General features: G+C 36.4%; 1 protein-coding gene and 3 pseudogenes across 1 annotated transcript; all 4 read right to left on the reverse strand.

Moving 5' to 3' along the window:
- Window positions 1-1,611: 1,611 nt before the first annotated feature.
- On the reverse strand, window positions 1,612-2,991 carry LOC132176734 (stemmadenine O-acetyltransferase pseudogene; annotated as a pseudogene).
- A 4,387-nt stretch (window positions 2,992-7,378) lies between these two features.
- On the reverse strand, window positions 7,379-9,406 carry LOC148587121 (akuammiline synthase 2-like). The gene is made up of 4 exons (XM_088514497.1): window positions 9,287-9,406; window positions 8,955-9,189; window positions 7,991-8,230; window positions 7,379-7,905 (listed from the first exon to the last, which is right to left on the reverse strand). Exons 1-4 carry the CDS (start codon window positions 9,404-9,406, stop codon window positions 7,379-7,381), a joined length of 1,122 nt encoding a protein of 373 aa, XP_088370623.1.
- A 3,028-nt stretch (window positions 9,407-12,434) lies between these two features.
- On the reverse strand, window positions 12,435-13,748 carry LOC132173319 (stemmadenine O-acetyltransferase pseudogene; annotated as a pseudogene).
- Window positions 13,749-18,290: 4,542 nt separating this feature from the next.
- LOC148587122 (stemmadenine O-acetyltransferase-like) lies at window positions 18,291-19,530 on the reverse strand (annotated as a pseudogene).
- Window positions 19,531-20,930: the final 1,400 nt, after the last annotated feature.

Below are 20,930 nucleotides of genomic sequence, written 5' to 3' on the forward strand. Positions count from 1 at the left end.
CTTCCAAATTGAATAATTGGAAGCTGTGAGTTTAACCATGCTATTAGATGACTCTTCCATTTAATTCACACAAGAACTCCACACAAACAATGAACCAAAAGCTCTGATACCACTTTGTTAGGGGTGAACACCAATTTCAGATGCTCAGCGGAATTAATCTACCCCTCTTTGTGCAAATTAAATAGTAACACAATAGCAAAATAATAATCAAGCAAACCCACAAACAAGACACCAAGATTTTTACGTGGAAAACCCTCCAATGCGAAGGTAAAAAACCACGGGACCTAGTCCAGTTAAATCTTCCACTATCAACAATAATGAGTTTACAATTTGTCTTCCCTAGAGAAATATCTAGAGGTTATCACCACATCAAGAATACATGCATTCTTGGATTAAACATAAATTCATCACCCTAAAGTGGATTCCAACAAGAATAAAGAAAGATCTCACCAAGTAGGTATTAGCAACCAAACGATTGGAGAGGAATTCCAACGATCGACACCAGTCAATACGTAGCACTCGTCGTCAGGAGCAACACTCTAAAATTGCATCAAGATCGAACCACAAACGACCTTCCAATCTCTGACGGATGTTGTTCTTTTTCTTTTTTTTTCTTTTTCCCCTGCGCCGCACGCTTCTTTCTTTCTTCTCTCGTTCTTCTGAAGAAAACAAAATATGTATATATATAGCACACAAAGGGTTTTAAACCCTTTGTGTTTCCTGCCACGTGGGTTGGTCCCCACATAAAGAGGGACCACCCAACAGATTGTGACTCGGAGCAAGGAATCAACTAGCTAGTTGTAGTACTATACTAAGATGTCTGTTCGAACAAGTCCGAAAGCCAATAGGAGGACTCCAACCGAAATTGAATATTCAGTATTATTTAATGGCTTACGTACGAATAATATATGTAATACAACTAGTATTTTCTTTGAATAAGTAGGTAGCTAGCCTATAATTTATTAAAAAAAAAAAAAATTAAAAAAAAGTAGGTAGTCTAAATGAATGAAGATTGATATGTAGTCTACAATTAGTATTATTTAAGACAATTATTTCACTTATTGACTTAATATTTAAGCCGGTGCGTAACAGAGCCCACCTGATCTAGTGAAATACCTTCAGTGATGTGATGCTATTGCTATTAGCCCACCTGATCTAGTGAAATTGCTATGAAGAACGACACATGGACTCGTGTTCCTCCCACACGTGACATGAACATTGTGGAATGTAAATGGGTTTATTTCCAAGATGAAAAGACATTAATTGAGGCTTATGGATCACCCAAAAAGCCTGCTAAGTTGCCAAGGGTTTTCACCAATAATCGGGCCTTGATTATGGCTATAAATACATGCAACCCAAATGGTACAGCCCACGACCATTCGCACATCCTCTCTCAGGCTAGCTAGCTACTTCTCCCGACTAGCTCATAAGACAAATTGATCGATTTGTAAAAATGCATTCTTAATTTCTTATATGGACAATTCACAGAGAAAATGTCTAATTCAATTGAAAGTTTGCTTCAAAGATTTGGGGTCACTTCATTTTTTTCTTGGGATTTATGTTAATGAACAAGGCTCTAACAGGAGATTGTTAGTCAGCACAATAAGGATATTAAAGTACGTACTTTATTCAAGTAAACCCCAAGAAACTAACCTGGAGATACACAAAGGAAAAGAGATCGAATATGTTTGGCCCTTGCACTCAGTAGTCAGCTATTTCCCAAGAAACAAACGGAAGGAGTTCTTCATCGCTATCAAAAACGACAGCGTCTTCCTCTAATATGTTCACAAATGCCTCAATTCCATGCCCATCTCTTGTACTCGTCAACACCACGAGATTCTTGAAAGGCATACTGGGACAGCCCACCCAGGTAGGCTCCCCCCACCCAAAATCAGCTTCATAAAGACCAAACCTGCACCAACTTGTAAACCTATACGACTCCACGTCACCCTTTGACGACATCTCCACTGCCTTTGTCAGCGAATTCGGAATCGCGTCGCTTTGTAGTTTCTTCACGTAATCACCGTTGATTCCTTTTATTGCCTTACTTAGCTTCATCGCCAGCGCACGATTACTATCGTGATCATCACCACCATAAAGCTGATCGTGCGGTGATAATACAGCCGCGGCGAAGTACCAAAGATTCCCAAATGAATGCGTTGGCATGGGAGGCACCATCCTGGGGCGTAAGTTCACCGCATGAATTGCAACATGCACTCTCGCTGGTGCGGGTTTTGATTTGGATATCGCCATCAGACGTTTCCATATGAACGCTGTAACCGCCAAAACGCGCGTTGAGGAAGCCTTTTCTTTCAGAGCAGCTATGCTTGATTTGTCGAACACCAATCTTCTTGTTGCGATCTTCTCCTTGGTCACCCCAATGTCTCCCTTCCCCCAAGATATATCTTTCGGTGGGAAGTACGTGGCCGCATCAAATTTTGGACAGACATGATCTTCATCTCCACGGGATGTGGCGCTCCAGGCGCCAAGAAATGTTGTGGCTGAAGCTCCATCAGCGATCCTGTGTGAAACACACACACCAACGGCTACTCCGCCACATTCAAAGATATTATATTTGACAGCTAAGAGAACTTCATGGCTTCCATAGGGTTGAAATGGCAGAAACGGGTTCAAGATTTCCGTGTTGAAGTGTTGGAGAACTCGTGATAACTTACAGGCAACTTTAGCTTCGTAAAACTCGACCCCCTCATCGTTGCAGTCGATGGAGTGGTCTTCTTTGACGGTTCCAGACAAAGGGTAGAAGCGGTTGAGGGTTTGTATTAGGGACTTTCTAAGACGATTAGATTTTTGGACATGATGATCAACGTCTTCATGGGCATTATTGGCATGATAAAAAAGGATGATAGGAATATAAGTGGTGGGTGGAAATTGGTCTAGGAAGGAGAGTTTGTGGGTTCGAAGGTGATGGGGTGTTGGAGATGATGGTTTAATGATTTCCTTTGAGATTATTTCAACATTCATCATCGCCATCTCTTCTATTCAGATTTCAGAAGCTGATTAACCCACTGAACCACTGCTTAAGCTTCTTTTCCAAAGAGCTTGCAGAATTTTATAGTGACATGCATGATGTGGATACCTCCCATCAAATTTCAAGGTTAACTATGCAGCTTGCGGCTGCGCCTAGTTCCCATTTGCAAGCATGTTCTTGTTGAGCTAGGGTGTCTCACCCTCTTAAAGAAAAAAAAAAAAAAGTGTCTTTCACCCATCAATGGACAGAAATTTCCTTCAAACCAGTCCGGAGAAAATATCTTATAACTCATGTAAAATAGTGTCAAGTGTCTGTAAACATTTAAAAGGTACATTAAATTTAGTCTAAATTAATAAACTGATATTAATGAGGTTAAGAATTTAATGTGCATTTTAAATGTTTAGAAACACTTGCATTATTTTACATGAGTTTTAGGATATTTCCTCCAGACCGGTTTTGAGAAAATTTCTGTCGCCCATCAAGTCAATGAATCCTACCACTAGTACCTTTACTACTACTCCAACTTGGTTTTGGTCTTCGAGAATAGCCAACATTATTCCTTTTATGAAAAAATTTTGATTGAGTGATAAAAAGTGATTGATTTAATATAAAAATAAATTAAAATTAACGTTAACTTTTGTGAGAGGAAAAATAAAGTAGTTTTGAAAATATGTTGATTTTCTTTTAGAAAAAAGGGAATGGAAAAGAGAGGGGGTTGCGAGGGAAATCTAGCAATAGCAGCTCTGCATAAGTTAGGCCTTTTATGGTTTTCTACGTGTAGCCATATTATTGAATAGATAATTAGCGCGTATGGGGTTGCAAGAGAGAGATTGTTTTTCTTTGTTCTCGGAGGAATTTGAATCCTAATCTCTAGCTCAAATGAACTAGAGAAGAGCCAGTTTCTTACAATTAGGATAAGTAAAATGACAAATTTACCCTTCAAATATAATGAACCATTTGAAATGTAGAGGATGCAGTTCCTTCTTAGAGGCACTGCACAAGAGTGCTAGGAGAGATTGCTTCTTTCTTCTTGGCATTGACAATGAGAGAAAAGAAGAGATCGAAACAAAATTGTCATTTGTCCCTGCAAAAAAAAAAATTGTATTCTTGTCTTTACTTAGAGAAAAAATTTTATTTGAAATTTTGGTATATTGAAACTTTGAATTTTAAGTGATTTTCTCTTTGCTATTTTGTATTTCATTTTTGATATTGAATTTCTTATTGTCGCTGCATGTGGTTTTAATTGGATTAGGTCTCATGGTTATCAAGGGTTTTTCAAGTAAAAAAAAAAAAAGTGGGGGGGGGGAAATGACTTTGTGTTTATCCTTAATTGGCCGGTGTTCACCTAACACATTCTTGATACAAGGGATGATATACAGGAACACAAGTAGGTTGGTGCAAGCTGGTCTAGCTAGGAAGGAAATTAAAGCTAATGGTTTCAAACGTCATGGGGTGTTGGAGATGATGTATGTATGTTTAATTATTTTCATGGAGATTAATTCAACAATATTCATCATCACCATCTCTCTTAATCAGAAGCTAATCAACTGATGGAATGTTTATGCTTCTTTTCTTTTCTAAAAAGCTCGATCTACAGTTAAAGCACGATCGATAGCGGTCGAATGGTAAGTAAGATAAACATGAATAATATGAACCGAGTGTATAAATAAATACTTTATTTTGGCACATTGCTTCTCTATCTGTTTCCTATTTATTGGCCCCGACAAATAAATAAAGGAGAGAAGCAAAGTGATCGATACGATGGATCTGGTAGGTGACGTTGATCTTATCATGTATGCACTATATATATATGCATGCACCTGTGTATATTCAATTCAATCACATGGGTTAAGGGGAGACAAGGTTAAAAGAAAGAGTTGAAACAATATTGAATTATAATATAAGTAACAAAATGAATGAAGCAATTAAATATTATATAATTAATTATCGTTTAAAATATATAAATTGAATTTGTACTTTGATTTATTTTTTATTTTTTATTTTTATGTTAATTTATTTAGTTGTTTTCGACAGTTTTTCACATTTAGAAACTCAACTTAAAAGAACAGTCCAAAACAAAAAATTCAGAAAGATAATTTGGTTATTAGGAGTAAATTGAGAAAATAATAATTAATTCATATGAAAGTATGACGACATATCTAAAAAATTTCAATTCTCAGGCTTAAGAGAGATTAGGTGTTGTTCATTTCACTAAGGACGACAACAACACCTACCTAGGAAAGTAGCTAACCGACCATCGACAATTATTTTGCAATTCTTTTAACTCAATTCTTCGGATTAAATCATGAATGATGCCTAATAATTGAGGAATTGGAATCCCTAATTATTGCAATTAAAAACTCTTAATTCTTAAGAACAAGGATTCCTAAATCAAAGACTTTTTAAATGATAAATTCATAAAGATATACATCGTCTGTTCAAACGGTAAGTAAGATCATTCAAACAAGTATGGCATAAGGTGCAAGTTCAGAGTGTCACATCAGTAATTAAGAACGCTTGACATTCTCAAGTTATGTTTTGTGTGCACAGACACATGACACAAACTAAATATGTTTGTTAGAGTATTCTAGTATCTCAAACACTATGTTCTCAGTTAGCCCGCCCTAGTTGTCTTTTAATTTCAAATAGGTATTAGCAATCACCTTCCGATCACTTTTTGAAGTTTGTGTCCCTTCCCATGCTCCTTGGCTTTGTTTGAGTTACCCTTTTTTGCGGTCCTCTAGAGAGAATCATGTCATTTTTTAGCACATTTCTTACTCTTTGGTTGTATTTTCTACATTGTATTTTTCATTTCGGGTTTATTGTTAGAGAACGTATCATTTTTTCGGTATTTTGATCCTAAATTCCTTTCCCAATTTGTTTAGGGGAAAAACCAAAAAATAAAATATAAAATAAAAACAACAACAACAAATCCAAGCACCGACAAACAATATTACTTAGGTACTCCCAAAGGAGATTCCACCTTGGGCAATCCTCTACTCTTGTATCAGTCTCTTACAACAAATTTTTTAGCAATAATGCAATATCACCAACAATTTAGAGATCCAAAACGATAATTACAAAACAAAGTTTGCCCATCCATGAAATCATGTAACATTGAAGAACTTGCGTGTGGGTCTTAATAGATTAACTCACTCGTTTAATTAACCGGAAGGTATGATAGAGGACTCCTTGATGGAACAGCTAGATCCCATCCTTAGTGCAACCAGTTTTGCAATTTCACAAGAAATTTCGTATAAACGGGCTTCTCCAAACCCGTCAACCAGCCCAAGCCAACCTGATCTAGGCTGGCCTGGCCCAGCTAACTAGACCGGCCAGCTGGCCGAACCCAACCTGATTAATTAGGCTGGCTGACCCTAGCTTGATTAAGAAAAAGAGGGCAAATGGCATAAAAAGAAGCCGCATCCACTATATTTCGGCCGGTCCTTCCTAGACTACTGACATTCTATTATTCTCAAGAAATGACGAATCTATATGTCCAACAAAGTAGAGGCCACAACCCATTAACCTCTTAAAAAATGAAAGGGAACGATTAATTACGGTCATTCAGGTCTATGTTCAATTTTAGCGAAACACTTTTCTTCTTCGACCTAATTCTTTCTCCAAAGTAAATTCTGACCGAAGTATCGAAGAACTTTAATTAATTCTCATAATCCTTTTTTGTGGGTCCTCTTGGTTAACGATTTGGCACTAAAATAATCTTTAATATTGATATGATCCGAGTAGGGGATATGTTCTTCTGTCCTTCCTAGTAGTTATAGAGTAATCTTTAATATAAGAATTAGGTTAGTTTAAGATTATGATGAATAATTAGGATTAATTTTATCATTATTTCAAAATTAGAGTTCTTATCAGTTTGGATCTTATTTCATTATAGTCTATTTAAAGATTATTTTAACAAAACTCGGATTAGAATCCTTTGTAAAACTCTCAAATTACAAAATTTAGGCAATTTCTAAACATCGAAACGCTTCAAAAATGCCACATATTAAAAATGTTATATGTTACCATTAAGAATCGAGTATATTTTCAATAGATTCTTGTTCTATATGTTATAAAAAACTTTGATCCAAAAGCTATTTTTTGGTTTTCTGAATAAGAATTCTTCTGGAAAAGTGAAGAAGCTTTTTGCGAGGATTTTTTTTTTTTTTTTTTTTGATGCCTTGATAACATGCCACGTTTTTGTTATATGCACATTTTTTAGGCGTTTGAATGCTTAGAAATAACTTAAATTCTGTAATTTGAAAATTTACAATTTATTTGAAATTGTAGGAGATCTTAATCCTTTTCGTTACGAGCACATAACACATTAAGAAAGAGGGGAAAAAAACACTTAAACTAATTGGTAATTAAAACATTGGAAATTAATTAAACATTCTGATCAATCGAGGAAACAAATGAACACAGCTGTAGGTTGTTCTCGAAAATGGTCATGTCATGCCCATCCAAGCTCACCCAAGCTTCAAGACCATGGCCGACTCTTGTTTCAATGAAGATTATGACATTCTTGAACGGAAACCCAGCAGTACTTTCCCAAACAGGCTTTCCCCACCCAAAATCAGCTTCATAATTTTGCAAGTTAGCCCAACTAACAAACCTGTATATTTCCACATTTTCTGGCACCAATTCTCCAATTTGCTCAAGAAAATCACTCATCAAGGAAATCCCATTTCCCCCTCGCATCTCCCTCGTGTAATCCTTGTCTATCTTCTTCACTGCATTTCTGATTGCATTTACCAAATCCTGCAGCTGATCTGTCGACGGTGCTGGTGCAATTGCCAGCCAAGAAAGATTCCCAGAAGCAGAGTGTGGCAGGGGAGGATCAATTCTCGGACGTAGATTTACCGCATGTGTCATAATAGACGGACTTGATTGCCCTGATTTTGCTCTAGACACTTCCATCAATTAAGCATCTCCAGATTAGTGCAGACACCAGTTCATTGCGGGTTGGACTAATTATTACACTATTATTATTAATACATACTTTTTCCTTGAGTGAAGAAATCATTGAGCCCGGGAAGACAAATCTTTTTGTAATGCACTTGGCTTTTGGGACTTCAAATCTTCGCACCAAGGCTGATATATCCCTTTGAGGGAAGAGCTGTGGCCCTGGAAAGATGGGAGACACAGAATCCCCAGAATTCCTAGCAATGGCAGCCCACATGTTGACAAATGATGAGAATGTGGCTCCATCAACAATCTTGTGAAACATGCATGTACCTGTAGAAATAGACTATGGAATTAATATCAAAGAGAAAAGAGAGAAACTAATAAGAGTATGTTTGGATGTGCGTTTGAGGAGTTTAAAAATGCGTTTAACATTTAAAAAGTTTGTTTAAAGAAAAAAAATACACATTTGGTAAAAAAAAAAAAAAAGTGTTTTTAAAGGTCTAAAAAGCCTAAAAATGGCAAAATCGCCGTTTTGGCAAAAACGTTTTTTAACTTAAAAGTTCTATTTTTCTAATACAATCACAAACATGCTCTAAAGCGGTAGGGCTACAATCTCATGTATTTTTAGAGAGGCTATGAGTGATAAACAAGTAAAAACATAGACTAATGCTTTGTTCGTTTCAATGTAAAATAATTTTTAAAAAAATATTTTTCTTATTTTCTAATGTTAGGTGTGACTACAAATCATAGTGAAACTCAAAATATTTCTAATTTGACGAAAAAAAAAAACTTCTTTAATTTCTGTAAGATTGTTTTCCGTAAACAATTTTTCGAATTTGAGCTTCTCCTTTTCAAATCGCAGGAATTTGCCGAACCTTTGCTAGAAGTCGTCTGCCTTCTTTTCTTTTTTTCTTTTTTTTTGTCATAACTCATTTTTTGTACAGGCCAAACACCGAAAAATATTTTTTAAAAAATATTTTACGTTGACGTCAAAACAAACGGAGTTGAATTAAATATAAGGAATAAAATAAATCTAGAAAAGATTATAACATACCAATTGCCATTCCTTCACAGCTAAAGAAGTTAACCTGAACAGCCAACTGGGCTTCCAAGTTATTGGAATGATACTCCTGAGGAAGGAGTTGATCAAGCACATAAACTTCAGGTTGCCTTAGAATTTCATGGAGTGGGAAATTCACATGGGCTTCTAAAAACTCTGCCCCCTCATTACACTCAATGAAAAGATTATCTGTGACCCTTCCAGCAAGAGGATAGATTTGAGTCAAGGCCTGGGAATTAAAGGGATTCCTTTAGCAGCTTAATTCGTTCATGGGATTTGAGGTTTGGTTTAGTGCCATTGTTTGCGTAGTAAAAAATCCTTGGCACGTAGACTGGAGGGGCAATCTGGTCGAGGAGGGAGAGATTGAAGATTTTGAGGTTGTAGGGTGTTGGTGATGATGGTTTGATGGTCTCTCTGGCTTTTATATCAACCTTCACCCTGTCCATATTTTTTGCTTTCAGAACTAGTACTCATGAAACTCAATTAGGAGTATATATATATATATATGGCCTAATTAAAGTGATCAATTCCTCTCGAAAATATTATCAAACGTAAGTGTAGGTTAAAGTTCTCTCATAGCATGCATGTTTCATGCACCAAGTGCAAGCATGTTTGGGGTTGTGCTGTGTTGAAATAATGATTAAGTGATTAAATTTACTTTTTTCGTATTAGCTTAAGCTTTTGAGGATAAGTAATTAATTTAACATGATATTAGAGCTAAAAGTCATGAGTTTGAACATTGATTTTGTCAAATTTACTCCCATTTAAATTAAATATTTCATGTGTTGAGCCCCACCTATTAAAAGAGAATTTGAGTTTACAGGTGAGGGAGAAGTATTAAAGTAATGTTAAATGATTAAATTTACATTTTCTATCAGTTTAAGCTTTTAGGATAAGTGATAGATTTAACACGTTAAAAAATATAGTTTTTAAAATCAAAACAAGCTTTTCAACAAAACTTCATGTTTAAGTTTTTGACAAAAGTGCATTTTGCCATTTTTAGAGTAAAAACATAAAAAAATTGCTTTTAAAATTTTTAATATCAATTAGGCTTTAAGCCTTTCAACTATATATATATATATATATAGGGCCGTCATTATTGTCTGCACGTGAAGAGAGTTATTATAATGCTGGAAAGCGAGCTAAGCAATTAATATTAATGTTGATTAAATTAATTAAGTTATTATCGTTTTTATTTAGCATGCTGGGGTAAGGTGGTCAGCAAAACTATATCATATGTTGTCGAAGCAGGCCATATACTTTTGTTTCAATTGGAAAAGAATCTGATTGTGACTCGGAGCAAGGAATCAACTAGCTAGTTGTAGTACTATACTAAGATGTCTGTTCGAACAAGTCCGAAAGCCAATAGGAGGACTCCAACCGAAATTGAATATTCAGTATTATTTAATGGCTTACGTACGAATAATATATGTAATACAACTAGTATTTTCTTTGAATAAGTAGGTAGCTAGCCTATAATTTATTAAAAAAAAAAAAAATTAAAAAAAAGTAGGTAGTCTAAATGAATGAAGATTGATATGTAGTCTACAATTAGTATTATTTAAGACAATTATTTCACTTATTGACTTAATATTTAAGCCGGTGCGTAACAGAGCCCACCTGCTCTAGTGAAATTACCTCGGTGATGTGATGCTATTGCCATTAGTCCACCTGATCTAGTGAAATTGCTATGAAGAACGACACATGGACTCTTGTTCCTCCCACACGTGACATGAACATTGTGGAATGTAAATGGGTTTATTTCCAAGATGAAAAGACATTAATTGAGGCTTATGGATCACCCAAAAAGCCTGCTAAGTTGCCAAGGGTTTTCACCAATAATCGGGCCTTGATTATGGCTATATATACATGCAACCCAAATGGTACAGCCCACGACCATTCGCACATCCTCTCTCAAGCTAGCTAGCTACTTCTCCCGACTAGCTCATACGACAAATTGATCGATTTGTAAAAATGCATTCTCAATTTCTTATATGGGCAATTCACAGGGAAAATGTCTAATTCAATTGAAAGTTTGCTACAAAGATTTGGGGTCACTTCATTTTTTTCTTGGGATTTATGTTAATGAACAAGGCTCTAACAGGAGATTGTTAGTCAGCACAATAAGGATATTAAAGTCACTACAAAAAAAACACCTTAGGCCGGCGTTTCCAATTCCGGCGTTTTATAAAAACGCCGTCTAAAACAGCACATGCCGGCGTTTTGTGGGGCCGCCGGTAATGGGCCATCAATGGCGGCGTTTTAAGATGAAACGCCGTCTAATGGGTAAGCAATGGCGGCGTTTTTAGATGAAACGCCGTCACTGGGTCCAGGGGCGGATGGGAGGGGGGTCGAGAGGGGTCAAATGCCCCCTCACACCCAAAAATTTCCCCCACTTTCCGTTGAAAATTTCCTGAATGCCTTTTTGCCCACCCTCAACACTCTACAGGGAATAAATTGCCCTGAACCACTCATCAGTCATCTGATATTAGGGCATATGACTTAAGTGTGAGGCGGCGACATCTTGATTTTTTTTTCTTTTCTTACAGGGTTTCAGGTTTTAGGTTAGACAAGAGGTAGAAGACGATGTGAGATATATTTTACTACTTTACTAAACACACCGTTTCATTAGCAGTTGCTTTTTTTTTTTTTTTGTTTTTTTTTTTATCGCATCACTATGACTCTATGAGTCCGTGTCAATTTTGAAACTTTTGTCAATTTCAATGCTATTTTTTACCCTAGAAAATTGCCAAACAGTAATTATACCTTTAAATTTGCTTAAAAATTCAGTCAATCGACAAATCAAAGTAACTAGCTTTTTTAGCTTTTAGTCAAAGTAATTAATATATACAAAGTAGTTTTTTAATGATCAAACAACGTGTTCTTTTTTTTTTTCGTCTTTTAATTAAGTTTTCTCTTTTAATTAGTATTATCAGCATGATATTTTTTTTAATAAAATATATATATCCCAGCGTTGCGAGAAGAACTGAACAACTTCATCTATCATTTCAATATATATTTGTAAATTAGTTATAAGGGTCGTGATTTTCTCCTTAAATTTCGATCAATTAAATCATATATGATTTAATTGATTATATGACTAACATATTATATATATATATAAGTTCTTATTGTCATTGGCAACTTAACATAATATTAATTATCACTTAAGAGAAAAGAAAAAATAATTAAAAATAAAAAATAAAAGAGAGTGGGTTCAACCGTAAGGTTCACCTAATATCTATCTATGCAAATCAATATCCTGAAAACGATTCTAAATTTTCGAGAATCGTTTCAAATCAACACTCCTAAATCAAATCAATATCTTGTTTTGATCTTCTTTAGAAATATCATATATGGTTTAATTAATTATATGACTAACATATTATATATATATATATATATGTAAGTTTCTACGTACTTTATTCAAGTAAACCCCAAGAAACTAACCTGGAGATACACAAAGGAAAAGAGATCGAATATGTTTGGCCCTTGCACTCAGTAGTCAGCTATTTCCCAAGAAACAAACGGAAGGAGTTCTTCATCGCTATCAAAAACGACAGCGTCTTCCTCTAATATGTTCACAAATGCCTCAATTCCATGCCCATCTCTTGTACTCGTCAACACCACGAGATTCTTGAAAGGCATACTGGGACAGCCCACCCAGGTAGGCTCCCCCCACCCAAAATCAGCTTCATAAAGACCAAACCTGCACCAACTTGTAAACCTATACGACTCCACGTCACCCTTTGACGACATCTCCACTGCCTTTGTCAGCGAATTCGGAATCGCGTCGCTTTGTAGTTTCTTCACGTAATCACCGTTGATTCCTTTTATTGCCTTACTTAGCTTCATCGCCAGCGCACGATTACTATCGTGATCATCACCACCATAAAGCTGATCGTGCGGTGATAATACAGCCGCGGCGAAGTACCAAAGATTCCCAAATGAATGCGTTGGCATGGGAGGCACCATCCTGGGGCGTAAGTTCACCGCATGAATTGCAACATGCACTCTCGCTGGTGCGGGTTTTGATTTGGATATCGCCATCAGACGTTTCCATATGAACGCTGTAACCGCCAAAACGCGCGTTGAGGAAGCCTTTTCTTTCAGAGCAGCTATGCTTGATTTGTCGAACACCAATCTTCTTGTTGCGATCTTCTCCTTGGTCACCCCAATGTCTCCCTTCCCCCAAGATATATCTTTCGGTGGGAAGTACGTGGCCGCATCAAATTTTGGACAGACATGATCTTCATCTCCACGGGATGTGGCGCTCCAGGCGCCAAGAAATGTTGTGGCTGAAGCTCCATCAGCGATCCTGTGTGAAACACACACACCAACGGCTACTCCGCCACATTCAAAGATATTATATTTGACAGCTAAGAGAACTTCATGGCTTCCATAGGGTTGAAATGGCAGAAACGGGTTCAAGATTTCCGTGTTGAAGTGTTGGAGAACTCGTGATAACTTACAGGCAACTTTAGCTTCGTAAAACTCGACCCCCTCATCGTTGCAGTCGATGGAGTGGTCTTCTTTGACGGTTCCAGACAAAGGGTAGAAGCGGTTGAGGGTTTGTATTAGGGACTTTCTAAGACGATTAGATTTTTGGACATGATGATCAACGTCTTCATGGGCATTATTGGCATGATAAAAAAGGATGATAGGAATATAAGTGGTGGGTGGAAATTGGTCTAGGAAGGAGAGTTTGTGGGTTCGAAGGTGATGGGGTGTTGGAGATGATGGTTTAATGATTTCCTTTGAGATTATTTCAACATTCATCATCGCCATCTCTTCTATTCAGATTTCAGAAGCTGATTAACCCACTGAACCACTGCTTAATTATAAGCTTCTTTTCCAAAGAGCTTGCAGAATTTTATAGTGACATGCATGATGTGGATACCTCCCATCAAATTTCAAGGTTAACTATGCAGCTTGCGGCTGCGCCTAGTTCCCATTTGCAAGCATGTTCTTGTTGAGCTAGGGTGTCTCACCCTCTTAAAAAAAGAAAAAGAAAAAAAAAAAAAGTGTCTTTCACCCATCAATGGACAGAAATTTCCTTCAAACCAGTATGGAGAAAATATCTTATAACTCATGTAAAATAGTGTCAAGTGTCTGTAAACATTTAAAAGGTATATTAAATTTAGTCTAAATTAATAAACTGATATTAATGAGGTTAAGAATTTAATGTGCATTTTAAATGTTTAGAAACACTTGCATTATTTTACATGAGTTTGAGGATATTTCCTCCAGACCGGTTTTGAGAAAATTTCTGTCGCCCATCAAGTCAATGAATCCTACCACTAGTACCTTTACTACTACTCCAACTTGGTTTTGGTCTTCGAGAATAGCCAACATTATTCCTTTTATGAAAAAATTTTGATTGAGTGATAAAAAGTGATTGATTTATTATAAAAATAAATTAAAACGTTAACTTTTGTGAGAGGAAAAATAAAGTAGTTTTGAAAATATGTTGATTTTCTTTTTAGAAAAAAGGGAATGGAAAAGAGAGGGGGTTGCGAGGGAAATCTAGCAATAGCAGCTCTGCATAAGTTATGCCTTTTATGGTTTTCTACGTGTAGCCATGTTATTGAATAGATAATTAGCGCGTATGGGGTTGCAAGAGAGAGATTGTTTTTCTTTGTTCTCGGAGGAATTTGAATCCTAATCTCTAGCTCAAATGAACTAGAGAAGAGCCAGTTTCTTACAATTAGGATAAGTAAAATGACAAATTTACCCTTCAAATATAATGAACCATTTGAAATGTAGAGGATGCAGTTCCTTCTTAGAGGCACTGCACAAGAGTGCTAGGAGAGATTGCTTCTTTCTTCTTGGCATTGACAATGAGAGAAAAGAAGAGATCGAAACAAAATTGTCATTTGTCCCTGCAAAAAAAAAAATTGTATTCTTGTCTTTACTTAGAGAAAAAATTTTATTTGAGATTTTGGTATATTGAAACTTTGAATTTTAAGTGATTTTCTCTTTGCTATTTTGTATTTCATTTTTGATATTGAATTTCTTATTGTCGCTGCATGTGGTTTTAATTGGATTAGGTCTCATGGTTATCAAGGGTTTTTCAAGTAAAAAAAAAAAAAGTGCGGGGGGGGGAAATGACTTTGTGTTTATCCTTAATTGGCCGGTGTTCACCTAACACATTCTTGATACAAGGGATGATATACAGGAACACAAGTGGGTTGGTGCAAGCTGGTCTAGCTAGGAAGGAAATTAAAGCTAATGGTTTCAAACGTCATGGGGTGTTGGAGATGATGTATGTATGTTTAATTATTTTCATGGAGATTAATTCAACAATATTCATCATCACCATCTCTCTTAATCAGAAGCTAATCAACTGATGGAATGTTTATGCTTCTTTTCTTTTCTAAAAAGCTCGATCTACAGTTAAAGCACGATCGATAGCGGTCGAATGGTAAGTAAGATAAACATGAATAATATGAACCGAGTGTATAAATAAATACTTTATTTTGGCACATTGCTTCTCTATCTGTTTCCTATTTATTGGCCCCGACAAATAAATAAAGAAGAGAAGCAAAGTGATCGATACGATGGATCTGGTAGGTGACGTTGATCTTATCATGTATGCACTATATATATATGCATGCACCTGTGTATATTCAATTCAATCACATGGGTTAAGGGGAGACAAGGTTAAAAGAAAGAGTTGAAACAATATTGAATTATAATATAAGTAACAAAATGAATGAAGCAATTAAATATTATATAATTAATTATCGTTTAAAATATATAAATTGAATTTGTACTTTGATTTATTTTTTATTTTTTATTTTTATGTTAATTTATTTAGTTGTTTTCGACAGTTTTTCACATTTAGAAACTCAACTTAAAAGAACAGTCCAAAACAAAAAATTCAGAAAGATAATTTGGTTATTAGGAGTAAATTGAGAAAATAATAATTAATTCATATGAAAGTATGACGACATATCTAAAAAATTTCAAGAAGTTATGTGTGCTTGTGTCTTTTTATCTAGTTTTTCTCTTCTTTTAAAAATTATTACAATATCTAGCTTTTCTACTTTTTATCCTTGTTTTTCTGTCTAATTATTAAAATCCATATATAGAGAAAATTGTAAAAAGAAAGTTGTTCAAGAAATGAAGACTTTTCTTTTAGTTTGATTCTACGTTGGATTTGCATTATATATATATCTTTGACCAACTTTTGAGCAGTCTCTCCAAATCTCTCGTGGACAAATTAAATTCAAGTGGTTGGTGGGATTTTTGCACACTTTTCACTCGTTTTCAACAGATTACTTTGGTTTTGCATGCAAGTAATGGTGCCCGAGATGACGACTATCTTGAAGTTTTTCATGCAATGTTAGATAGTTGCCTTCCATCTATATGCACATCCTTCACCAACTTATCTCCAAATCTTAATTTTGTGGAGAAATAATTCAAGCCGGTTGAGGTTTTTTTTATTTTTATTTTTTTTAAATCCTCAAAAGCTTAAGTTAAGTTTGAATGAACCATAATTTACTTTGATATATATATATATATATATATATATATATATATATATTATGTTAAATCATCATTTGTCTCAAAATTTTAAATTAATAAAAAATAGTAAATTAAATCATTTAATTAATATTCTAACATTTTTACAGTAAACCCTTCACTCGTTCTCCAAGAGTTAGGCAGAATCCAATCGACTTTTATTTTCTCGCATCTAGAATATTTGTTAGGTACCGACTTCGAACTATATATATTTGTAAACATTTTTAATTCTGTGGTTGGAAAAAGCTTTTTAATAACATGAAAAACAAAAAAAAAAACAAAAAACAAAAAAATTAATTAATTGATTGCCAGCTGAAAATAGAAGAAATAAAAATGAAAAATGAAAAAACCTTGTAAGGTTATGTGTCAAGGTTCGTTTCTTTGATCTAAAGAGCTTGTACTTTTACGGAGAAAAGATGGACAAGAGGCAAAAAGAACAATAAAAATATAGATGGGCACCTATTTCGAGTTGAGCAAAGCTAATTCAACCTCTCACTGCACTCAAATACAAGAAACACAAAGGCTATGATAAATTTCAGAGGAGGAAGATGATGATGACGAAGATCTAGAGAAAATGAAATAATAGAGAGATTTGATTAATTTTCTTCATGATTTGGAGAAGCTACTCAAAGGTTGGTCAATGACGTGCATATAGGGCAAATATCTATCATTGGATGAAAAACTTCAAGAAAGTCGTCATCTATTGAACAAGTTTATCTAGGGCGCCATTACTTGCATGCAAAACCAAATTATTTTATTGAAAGAGTAATGCTAAATATTACATTCATGTTCTTAATATATATATATATATATATATATATATATATATATAATAGTAATTTATTACAAATTTAATATTAATTTCAATAGCCGCATTAATCTTTAGAAGACATAAAGAAAATATGAGTTTTCTTTTTAGTATTACAGTATTACTCCTATCGAAAACATTTAAATTTTGTCCACAAGAGATTTGGAGAGACTGATCATGTTGAAGGTGTTAAAGTATTGATTAAGTGATTAAATTTATTTCTTTTTATCAGCTTAAACTTTTGGGATAATTGATAATTTAGCATGGTATCAGAGCCAAAGGGCTAGGATCGAACACTAACTCCGTCAATTCACCACATTTAAATTAAAAAATATTTCACGTGTTGGGCATCACCTATTAAAAGAAAGTTTGAGCTCATACGTGAGGGAAATGTTAAAGTATTGATTAAGTAATTAAATTTACATCTTCCTATCAGCTTAAGCTTTGAAATATTTAGAGAAGAGAAATGCTAGGGGTTAATAAGTTCATCATATTTGACTCATTCTTTTACAATCAACAATTAGATTTGTGGGGTTCACTATTGACTTATGTGAAATCTACATAAGTCTACAAATCTAATAATTGATTGTAAGGCAAATGCTAGGGGTTAATAAATTTTTCATATTTAGCTCATATCCTCTTACAATCAACCATTAAGTATGTGATGTTCACCATTAACTTATATTTGAAAAAACACAATTAGGATATTTAATTTTTATTCAAGCAAACTCCAATTAAATTTGGAGATACACAACTAGAGAAGAAGATTGGATTACATTCGGAAGATAATTAAACGTTAACAAACAAAACATTGATTAAATAAAGTTTTTTTTTTTTGTTGACATGGCCACACAATGGGAGGAAGATTCGAACTAATAATTTTCGATTGAAAGATGTGTGGTCTAAAGCGGATTGAATTACATCTTGGAAACGATTAAATAAAATTTATTAAACATGCATGTCCGGACAGAAATTATTATTGGCCCCACCAGCATTCAATGCTCAGCTATTTCCCAAGAAACAAACGGAAGGAGTACTTCATCGCTATCAAAAACGACAGCGTCTTCCTCTATTATCTTCACAAATACCTCAATTCCATGCCCATCTCTTGTACTCGTCAACACCGCGAGATTATTGAAAGGCATGACTTGTAAACTTATACGACTCCACGTCACCCTTCGAGGCCATCTCCACCTCATTTGTCATCGAATTCGGAATCGCATCGCTCTGTAGTTTCTTCACGTAATCACCGTCGATTCCTTTTATTGCATTGCTTAGCTTCATCGCCAGCGTACGATTACTATCATGATCATCATCACCATCAAGCTGATCCTGCGGTGATAATACAGCCGCAGCGAAGTACCAAAGATTCCCAAAGGAATGCGTTGGCCGGCATGGGTGGGGCCATCCTCGGGCGTAAGTTCACCGCATGAATTGCTACGTGCACTCTCGCTGGTGCCGGTTTTGATTTGGATATCTCCATCAGACGTTTCCATATGAACGCTGAAACCACCAAAACGCGCGTTGAGGAAGCATTTTCTTTCAGAGCAGCTCTGCTTGATTTGTCGAACACCAATCTTCTTGTTACGATCTTCTCCTTGGTCACCCCAAGGTCCCCAATGTCTCCCTTCCCCCAAGATATATCTTTCGGTGGGAAGTACGTGGCCGCATCAAATTTTGGATAGACATGATATTCATCTCCACGGGATGTGGCACTCCAGGCGCCAAGAAATGTTGTGGCTGTAGCTCCATCAACGATCCTGTGTGAAACACACACACCAACGGCTACTCCGCCACATTCAAAGATATTATATTTGACAGCTAAGAGAACATCGTGGGTTACTGGGTTCCATGGGGTTCGAATGGCAGAAACTGGTTTAAGATTTCCATGTTGAAGTGTTGGAGAACTTGTGATAACTTACACGCAACTCGAGCTTTATAAAACTCGACCCCTTCATCGTTGCAGTCGATGGAGTGGTCTTCTTTGAGGGTTCCAGCCAAAGGGTAGAAGCGGTTGAGGGTTTGTTGAAGGGACTTTTTAAGGTGACAGGATTTTTGGACTTGATGATGATCAACGTCATCATGGGCATTGTTGGGTTGATAAAAAAGGATGATAGGAATATAAGTGGTGCGTGCAAGTTGGTCTGGGAAGGAACGTTTGTGGTTTCTAAGGTTATGGGGCGTTGGAGATGATGGTTTAATGATTTCCTTTGAGATTATTTCAGCATTCATCATCGCCACAGATCTCGTTTATTCAGAAGCTAATTAACCCACTGAATTAATGTTTATGCTTTTCTAAAGATCGAGGTTGCAGCTAGCTTTTATAGAGACGAGATGGAGACCTCTTTCAAGTTTCAAGATGAAATAAATTTATGTTATTGTACACGAAAGTGATAACAAAATTTATAAGATAAATTTAATTGTTCAACCGACACAAATTTCGGATCAGGATCCCCTCCATTTGAGGAATTTTCTCTAATCTCAGCCCTTAAATGAATCTAAGGGTTCAAAATATTCCAATCACAAAACTCAAACACAAACACAACCACACAGGATTTTATACCAAATTTAAATTAAAAAATTAATTATTTAAAAAAAAAAAAAAAAAAAAACAAGGGGCGGCTCCACCCATAGTCGCCCATCTGGGGATGGCGCACGGCCACCCCTTGGCCATGGGGTGGCCGCGCGCCACCCTCTAGGTAGAAGGCCGAGGGTGGCCGCGCGCCACACCCAGATCTGCTATGGGGTGGCGCGCGTAGGGCTGGCAAAACGGGTAATCGGGTAGACCCGATTACGACCCGTTAAGACCAGCGACCCGATTACCCTAAACACGAACACAACCCGTTTAGCTAAACGAGTTAGCGGGTCTGACACGATTATAACACGAAAAATATCCGGGTAACCCGACACAACCCGCTTAACCCGTTTAAAATTACCGGGTCATATCGGGTAGACACAATCTAACATGACCCGACACGACCTGTGTCTAAATAGGTCACACAAACCGACCCGTTTAAAAAACCCTTGATGAAAAATGGAAAAAAATAATGTAATATTAATAATAAATTAATAATATACCAAATTACCAATGCCATTGGCAGAGATGAGAGAGAGAGAGACAGCCGAGAGGGAGAAAGAGTGGCGCTGGGGGGGTTGCTGCCTAGTGGTGCCTGCGAAGCTACGATAGAGGGAGAGAGAGAGCCGAGAGGCGGACTGGAAGAGAGAGGCGCTGGGAGAGAGAGCCGAGAGGGAGAGAGAGAGAGAGGCGCTAGGGGGGGGGCTACTGCTTGGTGTGGCGGTGCTTGGCTGCCTGCGATTCTGCGAAGGTGCGATAGAGGGTGAGAGAGAGCCGCGAGGGAGAAGGAGGCGTTGGGGCCTGGGGGGGCTGCTGCCTGGTGCCTGCGAAGCTGCGATAGAGGGAGAGAGAAAGTCGAGAGGGAGAGAGAGGCGCTGGGGGGGGGGGTGTTGCAGCTCTGAGTAGTCGTGTTTAGCCTTTAGGAATTAGGACATTTTGATTTTAGGGTTTCACTTATTCAGTTATTCTTACCAAGTTGGGTTACTTACGCTTGGGGGGGAGGGTTTATTATTTAAATAAGTTAACGGGTCTGGCGGGTCGACCTGTGGACCCACCGGGT

Source organism: Corylus avellana, chromosome 3 (genome assembly GCF_965113065.1).
Source record: "Corylus avellana chromosome 3, dhCorAvel1.hap1.2, whole genome shotgun sequence".
Taxonomy (NCBI): domain Eukaryota; kingdom Viridiplantae; phylum Streptophyta; class Magnoliopsida; order Fagales; family Betulaceae; genus Corylus; species Corylus avellana.